This window comes from Montipora foliosa, chromosome 13 (assembly GCF_036669935.1).
Source record: "Montipora foliosa isolate CH-2021 chromosome 13, ASM3666993v2, whole genome shotgun sequence".
NCBI classification, from domain to species: domain Eukaryota; kingdom Metazoa; phylum Cnidaria; class Anthozoa; order Scleractinia; family Acroporidae; genus Montipora; species Montipora foliosa.
In genome coordinates, this window is record NC_090881.1 from 33233247 (window position 1) to 33243516 (window position 10270).

At 39.8% G+C, this 10270-nt stretch overlaps 1 protein-coding gene across 1 annotated transcript in view; it reads right to left on the reverse strand.

Moving 5' to 3' along the window:
- Positions 1–6364: 6364 nt before the first annotated feature.
- The window catches only part of LOC137982757 (hormone-sensitive lipase-like), a 12619-nt gene continuing 8713 nt past the window's right edge, over positions 6365–10270 (reverse strand). Inside the window, exons 6-7 of the mRNA XM_068829907.1 lie at positions 8779–9692; positions 6365–7673 (exon numbers count right to left, since the gene is read on the reverse strand). Coding sequence (XP_068686008.1) covers positions 7440–7673; positions 8779–9692 — 1148 coding nt within the window. The 3' untranslated portion in view covers positions 6365–7439. The remainder of the gene's footprint in view (positions 7674–8778; positions 9693–10270) is intronic.

Genomic DNA, 10270 nt, shown 5'->3' on the forward strand with positions numbered 1-10270 from the left:
ATTATTACAATTTGCGCACACGTACAAATATTACAAAATGCTGCAGCCCTAATCAGAAAATACGTACCGTAGGTTGGATTTATTACAAAATGCGCACATTATTACAAAATGCTGCAAGCGTTATTACAAATGCGTCGTTATTACAAAATGCCTCAGAAAAGCCTAACAGTCCGACGGATCAGGCAGAGGCGGTGTGAGCCATAGATAAATGCATTAGTGACTTAAGAAAATGGATGTACCAGGACAAACTAAAAATTAATGATGATAAGACCGAATTTCTTGTTATCGGATCCAGATATCAACTGTTGAAAATTAATCCTTGTACAGTCCGTGTCTGAAGTGCGAAATCTTGACTCCTGGTTTGTCTCTAACTTCTCCACAATGTTAGGCGATGAATGAGTTAATTTTTAGCAAGCGATAAATTAGTTCTGCATGCTTTAATCATAAGCAGAATTGGCTATTGCAATGGATTTCTTTACGGACTTCCAGATTGTGAAATATCTAAACTGGAGAGAGTACAGAGCGCGGCAGCTACGTTCCTAACTTCCAGCTGCAAGTACGACGATATTACGCCCGTTTTGCAAGGATTACACTGGTTGCCAGTTAGGTATAGGATACATTTTAAAATTTTACTTTTAACTGGGTATTGCACCACCTTATATTACAACCTCGTTCCCAAGGTCTCTTCGTGGAGACCCTAATAACGAGGTTGCCTATATTAGCGTTTTAATTAATGCAAGAAAGCACACATGCTATTCACTGCGCTCTGAATCAGTCTTTTGGTGACCGATCTTTTAGTGTAGCTGCACCTACACTGTGAAACGTGCTCCCTGCAAGTCTGTGCAACATTCATTCTATTTTAACTTTTAAATCTTATCTTAAAACATATCATTTTAAGTTAGCTTTTAGCTTTTAGCTTAGTTTCGAATTGTGCAGGCACAAAAGAACAGAGTTGAGATTCAGAGAGATAATTCGCATTTTCCTTTGTTTTGTACAAAACAAAATGCTAATTATTCCCCTGAACCTTGACTCTGTTCTTTTGTTGCTGCACAATATAGACCATTTTACAGTTCTGTGCTCAGTTACCAGGCCTTTGAATAAAAGCGAGGCTGGAGTTGACCTCGTTTTGATACAAACCTCACTGCTTTTCTTATGTAAATAGCATTACAACAACATGATTTACATAAGAAAAGCAACGAGGTTTGTATCAAAGCAAGGTCAACTCCAGCCTCGCTTTTATTCAAAGGCCTGGTAACTGAGCACAAAACTGTAAAATGGTCTTTTCGAAGCTAGCCCATTTTATTCCTGGAATGTTAATGCACACTTTTCACGCCGAGCCACTTGGAATAATCGCGAAATTATTACAATAACGTGAATATTATTTTTAGACAAAGTTCTCGTAGCCGCCGTTGTCGTCCTTTCGTAAGCTCCTCATGTTTGCAACACAAGCCTCGATAACGTGTTCGTTGGCTATTGATCCTCAGGGAAATCAAGAACTAGCTACTCTATGCCAACACTTTCTTTTGTGTTAATTCAACGGAAGCCACCTGGATTTTTCAGGGGTCTATCAGTGCGCGGATCACTTCTGCCTTTCGTCTAGAGCGAGCTTCAATTGAGTGTCGTAAAACCAAAACCAAAGTAATTACTTTGGCCAATCAAAAATGAAGGAAACAATCCAGTAAACCAATCAAAACTTGAAGTAATTACACCTACCCGACACAAAGCGCGGGAAAGTGTGCACGCGCGAGCCACGATTAGTTTTGTTTTCACTTCTGATTGGTTGAAAAAGTGGGGCGAGATCTTTGAACCAATCACTGAGTGAAGTAATCATAAACCAAAGTAATTATCTAATTACTTTCGACACTCAATTGAAAACTGCTCTATAACCCAAACTTCTGCTGTGCTAGTCGACACCCAAGCTTTTTGGGTCAATCGTCTTCCGAGATTGATCAGTCTGTAAATTAACCTATTCATTTCAATCAGAAACCCATAAGGGTTGAAACGTGTAACGGCCCCTTGTGTGCTGGGAAACAAGCTTCTGAATATTCAATTTGCTAAGTACCATATTTGGAACAACAAGAGCGAGGGGTTTCCAAATATGGTACTTAGCACTGAAACATTCAACCAATCAGTTCGCACTGAATATTCGGAAGCTGTGAACGCGCGTTACACGTTTCAACTCTAATGGGTTTCTGTTTCAATACATTGTCAGGTAGACAAGTATTGAAAATGAAGATTATTGTCAGTTTAAGGATATGATAGTGGGATATAACAACACCACATTCTTTTGACAAAGAAAGAAATCTATGAAGGTAGTTTGGAGAATAAACTTTCAGATTATGGGAGTCAAACGGTAAGTCGCACCATCGAGAGAACTGCGTGTGGCTTGATTGACAAAGAAGGGGCTTCTAGCAATATTTCACAAGACAAGTTTAATTTTTTTATGTGATTTTCTTGTTTTTTCAGCATGACCGCCATTTCCTAATTCAACCTCGTTCATGCCCATCGTGACGTCATACTGCTTTTGTTAGCCTTGATTTGAAGCAAACTTATGAGTAACCATGAAGAAATTTACTTTATTTATTTATTAACTTTCCCTTTTTTACCCCCCCCCCCCCCCCAACTATGATACACAACAGAAGACAGACCACCAGACCACAACACCGGAAACCAAGTGCCCTACTCTTTGCGACAAGTGTGTGGGTTCTTTTACGCCACAGGATTATGACCGTTTGCAGATGTAATTGCAAAGGCAGCACTTTCTCCTCAGTTATTTAAAGACCCTAAGTGTTGGTCCGGCCGGAGTTGAACTCACGACCTCCCGCGTGACAGCCCGGTGCTCAACCAACTGAGCCACCCGTGCGCGGTTCGCGTCCGATGTTGACACGAAGGTACTCGGAAAAAAATCCGAGGAGCTTTCGGACACAATTGCAATCAAGCACGATTCAGGACATAGTCTGCCGACAAAAGATTTACTAATGGTCGCGCGTTTTGGCACGAACCACGGAATAGATGTCATAGCCCGTAAGGTCCGATATTGTGGAATGCTGTCGTGCGTAACATACAAGACTTTGCGGACAAGAGCTACAAGTGTCTGGCAAAGACAATTCGATCCTGTGACCTTTTCCAAGAATTGACAGTTAGGGAGACTTCTGTGTCGACTGCAAATTTTATAAATACAGATTTTAGCTACATTTAAGGAAATCTCCGTATTTTGAGTTATCGGTTAGATGTAAAGGACATTCACATCGCATTTTAATTTAATTAATTTAATAATTACTGTTTGATGTAAATAGTTTCAGCCAGAATTTTTAACAATTATTTTTTTTTATATTAACGATTTAATTATGTATATAGCTTGTATAGTGTTCATTTTATATTTTGTCTATTTAGTTTTTATTTGCACGACCCCACAAGCTGCAGGGCTTTAAAACTTTTATCGTGCTAAAATAAAGGCTCTGTCTGTCTGTCTGCTCCTTTGCGGCAGTCGAACTTACGAACTTAAAGCTAGAGAGACTGGGTTCGAGGTCGGAACAACCTCGCTTCCAGCCCAAGGCCAGGTGACTAGGCTGCGAAGTGAATTGGTCCATAACTAGTCAAAATAAAGGCCGTTCATAATACATTTGGTGGGCAACTGTCAAATTTACTCCTATATAAGAGTAAACGAGAAGATTCTAAATTAAGACAATTTAACTTACCCTTTAAAGCCGTGAAGTAATTTTCCAAAAACAAGAAATCTCAGCGATACATTTGCTGTAACTCCAGAGCAAATTGCCTCGGGCAATCGTTCCGGCGTTTGGCTTTACAACGATCTTTGGAAAGGTCAGAAAACAATTCCTTGCCGAGACTACATACCTTATTCCTAGGATATCTCGAGAATGCGAGCAATCAGTTTTGTTTTCATTCTCCTTCATCTGTGCTGGCGGTGAATGTGATTACAAAGGAAATATTTAATATTCATGTTTACTTGATTTGCAATTCCAGTGATCTTATACAAAGTATTCGACAGCAAGAAAAGTGAACAAAGTAACAGAGTGTTTCCACGTGACGTCACGGCGGCATTGTTGGTGTTCCTGAAAAAAAGGAACGGCGGCCATGTTTTTTTTTTCCAAGCTAATCCCCTGGGGATTGATCTCTATTATCATACAAACGTTTTATTTTGTTTCCGCGGAAAAACAAAGTTACAGATAACGTGAATGAAAACACTCAATAGGTTTAATGAACAAACAAATTTGTTGGGTACGCTCTGCACATGCGTTCTACAATTCCCTTCGTTGACCTCTGCTTAAATGAAATGACCAAACAGTTGACGATATCTTTTTGTAAATTTCTCTCTCGCGCTACTTTCTTGATCGTTTGCAAATGAACCTGTATCGTTACGGCAGGCGTACAACTTTATTGTTTTTCCTGACCAGAACTTTGCTCAAAGGATTGGGGGGGGGGGGGAGGGGGGAAGGGGGAGAGGGGAGAGAGAGATGGGTTCTCAGTTGCACTCTCATTGCCTTGTTTGAGGGGAGAGAGAGGAAGGCTCAAGGCGTTGGCCGGGATATGTTATGTCCACGAAAGTTATTTTTAGACGATCGGAAGTTTTTATTCTAGCGGAAGTCTGTCTTCTGAGACGTCCGCATGCAGTCTTGCCTCGCTCTCAGGTCCTTAGAGAAAAGAGAAAATGATGGCGCACGTGGAAGGCTGATGAATATATATTTTCTTTCAAACATCGGACCGAGGTTGGCCTGCATGCGGACGTCTCGGAAGACTTCCGCTCGTCTAAAAATAACTTCGCGCGGACATGACATATCCCAAGGGATGGACCGGGAGCCTCCTTCTCTGTCCCTTCATTTTCTCTTGATGGCGTACATGGGGACTGCGCCTTCGTTAGCGTTGCCCAAAAAACATGGGAAGAAAAAATGTTGGGACTTTTCCCCGATCATACTAGTTACACGTAACAAACGCAGAGGCATTAACTTGCAGTTAATCAGTGTCTTTTGTTCTAACGAACGGCACAAACGATAACAAAAACCACTAGCCTGCGTAGCAAGCGTTTCCGTGGGATAACATGCGCAAAAAATGGGGCGAAACAAAAAAAGTAGCGAGTGTCTTGCCCTACTTGTCACGCGGCCAATCCATGTTATTCCCCACGGAAACGCTTGCTACGAGACTGAGATCTTATGCTGCGCAGTGCTACGCACGATCCGATCTTCTCTACCCCAGACATGCGCAAAAGACACGAGCTCTGGGACCTAGATTGGCGTCGTTAGTAAAAACCAGGTTTTCAAACTTCTCTACGACACCACTAACACGAGTTTTCTTTATTCAAGAGGACATCTTCATAACCGTCGACGTTACGTAAAGCTTCCCATCAGGCTTTAGGGACCGTTTACCCAGAAAATAGTAAAATATGGCTCGATCCTGAAAAAATTAAGTTGGCAACATTTCTTACTGCCTTTTAACTATTTAACCTTCTGGAAGTTTCACACCCCACCTCAGTCTGTAGCTTCTCTTGTCTATCGCAGTATTTCAAAGCAAGGTGAATGTTTCGTCCTTCGACGCAATTGATACCAATTACGCATGTCTAATATGTAACAACCGCAAGAGCCCAAGACTTAGAGCGAAAGTGACACAGGCTGCTAATCTACAATCCGAGTCTAAAAACGGGAAAGATCTAATGGATATATTCACCACGAGTCCCATAGGTTAAACTCTCATTTTACAGATTTAGTCAAGTGCCCATTTCCGTAATTAGGTCTAAACTTTCGTTTATCTTATTGCTATAGCAGTATTTAGTTCTAGAAACTAATTTAGAATGGTTATTTTTAGAGTTATGGTTGATGTGTATATCCATGAGATCCTTGCCCTAAAAACTTCGGGACACTTGTCAAATTTGGGCGAAAACTGGAGAATTTACTGTACATGCTGCTACCGTTATATAAGCAACGCGTTTTCATCTTTTGCTCCCTCCTTTACCCGCAGACAATGTTGCAACATTTGAGCGATCGATGAACTAATCTTCATTTCGGAGACCGTGAAAAATTAACATTGTAATGGGAGGAGGGGGAAAAGAAGGAATTGTCCCAACAGTTTTGACCAGGATTGTAGTCCTAGATGAAGTATTTTTTTTCCTCATTTGCAAAAGACAAACTTAACGGTGAAAATTGTTCTAAGTGTCGTCCAAATGGCAACGACCGTTTACGAAACGGAAATTTGTCGACATGTTGCACGAACGCTTACGAAAAGTTGCGCGTGCGCCAACAAAATGTTGCAGGTGCGTCAGCATATTGCACGTACCGTGTATCATAATCTCATTTACGTGGATTTGGTTGTAATAAAAGAGGCACACTGGTAAAAAAATTGCAAAACAGAACCATTCAACGTGATTGCTTTCGCACTAATCTTTTATTTTTATTGTATAATCCACCATTTAAGATAATTTCATTATTTTTTTATAATTTCACCTTATTTCCCGCCCAGTTATCACATATATTATTTATTAATTCGTGTTTTTTACATTAAAGTTATTATTGACTTACTGCAAAATCCCGTATAACTTTTGCCTATAAAGAAACTCAAAAGACCCAAAGTTACTAACATCCGTGAGATTATGAATTTCAAAAATACTTGCTGAAAAAATATTTTGGACAAAATAAATTAGAAATAAACCAACCTCTAGAAAGAATAACCCCTTAATATAATTACACTGAAGAAACAATACCGCTTAAGATTCCATTAAATTATTGGAAAATTAATTGAATGTGGCCGACACGGTGTGGGAGACTGGGATAAGATCAGAAAGCTATCAAGTTCACAAAATTACACGACATTTTTCCACCCTCGAAATTTTCATTTTTGAATTTTCAATGATCCTTTGTGGCCATTCAAAGCTTAAATACTTTGTTACATTCTAGTTACCTTTTTCAGAGATGTTTTTCAAACAAAAAGTTCCAACTTTAAGACTCCAAAAATCTAAAGGGAAATTTTTTCCTTTACCTGCAAGGATTCTGGTGCTACGAAATTGTCCTTATATTCCACCCAATATTATAGCCACTTTAGTAAACCATTGCATACAAGAAAATGGAACCTGTGCCCCACAGTTTTACCAATAAATACAAGACTGTGCCACATTAACCTCACCAATACAACAGGTTGACATACAAACATTTTGCATAAGATTATCAAAAATTCCAGTGTCACAGCATAGGAACAATTTTCATATTTGCTATTGTAGGCACTCAAGACGTGATAAATAAACAAAAGATATGAAATGCATAAAGAGGCATATGACTGGAAATATAATTTAGATATGCTTGTAATGCTACCGTTATTAAACTGATGTTTAATTTTGCTTTAAATTACGCAAAGCTTCTTTAAGTGTCATCCTCTTTGTTATTGGTCATTTACAACTAAACCTAGAACTGCTCTCAGACTAAAGCAATGTTCCTTGCTCAATAAACAGGTGGTTTTTCTACATTACCAACTTTTCTCTTTCCTGTCAGAGTTCTTTTCAAACATACAAGACATAAATTATTACCCTCTCTTGCCTCCTCGCTGACAAAATAAAAGTTTAAAAATCCATGTGGTAAACCTTTCAAGATGTAAAGTTCAACATCATTCTTCACAGAGCGTAGCCTCTTGGCAAATTCAATGGTGTCATCCAGCAAAGGATCTTGAGTACACGCCTTAAGATAATTAACAGAGAAAATGCATCAACCCATAGTCAAGTGGTCGCCTTAAAAGTTTATATGACATCTCAGCTCCCTGCAGCTGACCAAGATATTGCCCACATTGTATTTACCAAACTTAGAAAAGTCTTTTTGAAATAGAGGTTTTTTAAAAATGATGATAGGTAATCACATGGTTTCAAGTACAATTTGGAATAAATAAGTGGGAGTCTTTTTTTTCTAAGATGAACAAAACTGCAAGAGACTAGAGGGCGAGTGCAACTTGTAGTCTAAAAATTTACGAGTCCTTTCATTTATTGCGTATCGCATGAGAAAAATTAGCTGATTACTTGTTAAATAGTTAATAAGATTCATGAAAATTCATGTAATTAATCAGACGAAATGCATGGATATCATGCAATCACCCAAAAATTGATTGGCCACCTGAGACTGTCTTTGATCATTGACCAATCAGAAAGCTTGGTTTGTTATCTCTTTTTGCACTTAATTACCTTTCTGCAAGTGCTGTGTTACCTGGAAATGCATTTCTCTTAGCCAATCAGATCAGAATAGAGAAATTTTCCATGTATATTTACTACAGACTAGCAATTTCTAAAACAAAGTGAAGTGCTACGAGAATAGACAGTTACTCTAAAGATGGAAATGAAGTTTATTTAAAAAATCTAAATGATAACTATATTGTAGAAAGTACATGTACATGTTTGTAGGAATTAAACAAGTTACCAATCATCAAATTTATCATTGATCTCGAATACATTTTTTGAATATTTTTGAATTTCAAAGCATCATATCTCGTATATCACATCCAAACTGTGAGATATAAATTATTTATTTAAAGGGGTGTATGTATGCTGAATGTCTTTGAGTCCATTTTACATAGGCGAGTGGTTAAAAATAATATTGTTATCCCTTTCACAATTTCAAATGCTGTAAACCACAGAAACTGTTAAAGAACAGCAGCTGGCTTAAGACGACTGCCCAGCCTGCTCTTTTGGCTGCCTATGGGCTGTTATTGACAGCTGCACATTTCACAGATAAAATCTAAGACTTAGACTAGCTTTGGAGTGTAACAATAAAATAAGCCTAGTGTTCCTTTACTTACCAATAAATCAACTGGTGGCAAGCTCTTGAGCATTTCATCAGAGGCAAGGAGTGGTGACATGTATGGGTTCTTGGTAATAGGCAAAACCACTTGGGACATAGAAGTGGTTTTACCACAGGGCAATTCATTGCATCCTCTTTCCTTGACATCATCCACAGGGGGCTCCAACGGAAATAAAAGGAGCTCCCCATCAGGGCTTCCTGGCTTCTCCACAACGTTCACCACATGACACTTCTCAACATCACTATGAAAATGCACTGCAAGGTGATCAGTTCCATTACCCCCGAAATGTTTACTTCCCTCAGGACTGGTACATCGGCCTGGTTCACTGTCTCCTGAATGTCTCGTAGAGTGAGGATGCAGTAAATTATCTGAAGAACTGAAATCACTGTCATACCCCATTTCAGAAGCTATAGAATTGGGCCCACTTCCATCTTTAATATGCCTATTTTCTTCTTTGAAAAGGCAGTTTTTAACATGACCATCAAAATACACATCCTGGGACGGCATATGTTCGGGGCTGCGACTGCCAACAACTGCATCAGAATTCAGCATAGTCGCAGTGTGGCCAGTCAGTGAATGCGGTGAGCTTGGACAGCTGTGGAAACTGTCCGCACTAACTTGACGTTTGAAGTCCTTGGATCCCTCTCCTATTGGTGCACTCATTTGGCCTTGGAGAGATTTAGTGGCATTCTTTGTGATATTGTCAAAGGGTGACTTGCCTAGCCCAGAATATGCAGCAAGGCATCCGGCCATGACTCCGACCGGTAGCAAGGGATCCAGACAGGACAAGAGGCGTGATGGTGAGAACCTCCACTGGGGAATGTAGCACCCGTAAGCTGCAAGGATAGAGTCTGGAACTCGAATGCCATACTCTGCTGCACGCATGGTCAGTGAAACAGACAAGTTACCACCTAGAGATAAAGAAATAAATTTGTTAGAAAATTACCCAAACAAAAACCACACTGGAAAATTAAGGAGGACATTGATGTTCTTGCCCAGTGAAGGGTTGGAGAGCATGTGTGCTAAACTCATTTATAAATCCTTTTAATTCCTTTTACATATATTTAATGTTGTCCCCCACAACCAAGATACAAGAAACAAAATAATTTTGGTGAGCCAACTTGGTAGGGATATGCTCGCAAGGCTCGGAGAGAAACCACCGACCAGAAGCACTGGACGAGGGGCCTCGGCACTTGCCGCTATGCCAGGGGGGTGCCTCATGCCTGCAGCGCAAGGCGGTCATGACGGCTGGCACAATGTCCTGTTCCCAGCTGTTCAAACGATGGATAGTGCTATCTACCAGATACATGTAAATCACTATCCACTATCCACCACTATGAATTTTTGGTTTTGCTAGTGTTTATTCCCCTGGATAGTGATTTATCCAGTGGATAGCATTATCCACCTCTTGAACAACCGAAGCAAGGGACAAGTTAACCCAGTCCAGCAGTAGAACAACATGCCCTCTCCCTGACCGGGCTTCAGCAAA